Genomic DNA, 1,803 nt, shown 5'->3' with positions numbered 1-1,803 from the left:
ATCTATATTTTAAAATATCCGTATGTATTTCTTTAGTGCATATTATATAGTTTTTAAAAAATTTTGATTTTTTGCTCTAGGTTCAATCAAATGGCAGATCCCCGCAACGCAGATTTGACAAAACGACGTTTAATAAATTGGCTTCAGCGTCGCCATTTTGTTAAAAAAATAAATAAAATATTTTTTACTTCTAAAGACTTGTATTATTAAAGCCTTAAAACGAATTTTTTATTACTTTTATTGTTTTCCTAAAAAAATTCCCAAAGTTACCTATGATTTTTAGGCGGTCAAGGTGGTGTAACCCCTTAAAATAAATCTGAGAAATTGAAAAAAATCGAAGCAACCGAAAAAAGTCTAATCGAAAATAATTGATTTTTATAATAATATTAATTTTTTTTTTTTACTTTATTACTCAGTCATCTAACACGCTTTTTGCTTCGAACGCAGATGTACGGCGGCATGCGCGGTATCAAAGGCCTCGTGTGGGAGCCGTCGGTGTTGGACCCGGAGGAGGGTATCCGCTTCCGCGGTAAGTCGATCCCCGAGTGCCAGAAACTCCTGCCGAAGGGGTCCGGCGGCGCGGAACCGCTCCCGGAGGGTCTCTTCTGGCTGCTGATCACCGGCGACGTGCCTACGGACGGGCAGGCGAGGGCCCTCTCGCAAGAATGGGCGTCCAGGAGCTCGTTACCCGAGCACGTGGTCAAGGCCCTCAACAACTTCCCCAAGACCCTGCACCCGATGACGCAGTTCTCCGCGGCGATCACGCTGCTGAACAGCGAGAGCGAGTTCGTCAAGGCGTACAACAAGGGCGTGCACAAGAGCAAGTTCTGGGAAAGCGTGTACGAGGACTCGATGAATCTGATCGCCAAACTGCCGGTGGTGGCCGCCACCATCTACCGCAACATCTACAAGGGCGGCAAGGGCCTCGGCTCCGTCGACGCCGGCAGGGACTGGTCCTGGAACTTCGCCAACATGCTCGGCTACGACAAGCCGCAGTTCATCGAGCTGATGCGCCTCTACCTGACGATCCACTCGGATCACGAGGGCGGCAACGTGTCCGCTCACACCACCCACTTAGTGGGATCCGCCTTGTCGGACCCGTACTTATCTTTCGCCGCCGGTATGAACGGCCTGGCCGGGCCGCTGCACGGTTTGGCCAATCAGGAGGTGCTGGTGTGGCTGGAGAAACTGCGCGGTCAAATCGGCGACAATCCCAGCGACGAGAAGCTCAAGGAATTCATCTGGAACACGTTGAAGAGCGGCCAGGTCGTACCCGGCTACGGACACGCTGTTCTCAGGAAGACCGATCCGAGGTATACCTGCCAGAGGGAGTTTGCGCTGAAGCATTTGCCGGACGATTCGTTGTTCAAGGTAAAATCGCACATTTCATTGGAATGTTTTCAAATAAATAGAAAGATTTTACATGTTCTGTTTGAATTGAAAGAAATTCATTAATTCGCTTGTTTAAATGTTGAAAAATATTGCTCGAGGGAGTAACCACTCTTGAATTCCGGTGTACAACCTATCAGAATTCCGTTGAATTCCTTGAAGTCCGATGAATTCTGGTAAAGTCCGGTGAATTCCGTTGAAGTCCGATATAATCCACTGAAGTCCATTGAAGTCCGATGTAGTCTGATGAAAATGGAGTCCAATTTCTAAAAAAAGGTCATCAGTTTTGATTGAGTTATTTGAAAGTTTTGCCCTTGTCCGGACATTAACATTCGTCTGGAAGTTTGTTGAAAAATTTTGTTGGTGTTTCGAGACGAAGATGCGAAAAGTGGCAACCATATCCATAAAAGAAGT

At 46.8% G+C, this 1,803-nt stretch overlaps 1 protein-coding gene across 1 annotated transcript in view; it reads left to right on the top strand.

The window, feature by feature from the left end:
• LOC105456888 (probable citrate synthase 2, mitochondrial) overlaps positions 1-1,803 on the top strand; it is a 28,251-nt gene that overhangs the window by 23,397 nt on the left and 3,051 nt on the right. The window contains exon 3 of the mRNA XM_011701249.1: positions 448-1,371. Within this exon, the coding sequence (XP_011699551.1) occupies positions 448-1,371 (924 nt within the window). The remainder of the gene's footprint in view (positions 1-447; positions 1,372-1,803) is intronic.

Source organism: Wasmannia auropunctata, unplaced genomic scaffold (genome assembly GCF_000956235.1).
Source record: "Wasmannia auropunctata unplaced genomic scaffold, wasmannia.A_1.0 LD335513.1, whole genome shotgun sequence".
NCBI classification, from domain to species: Eukaryota; Metazoa; Arthropoda; class Insecta; order Hymenoptera; family Formicidae; genus Wasmannia; species Wasmannia auropunctata.
Note: the sequence above shows the minus strand (reverse complement) of the source record. Positions and strands in the feature narration are given on the sequence as shown.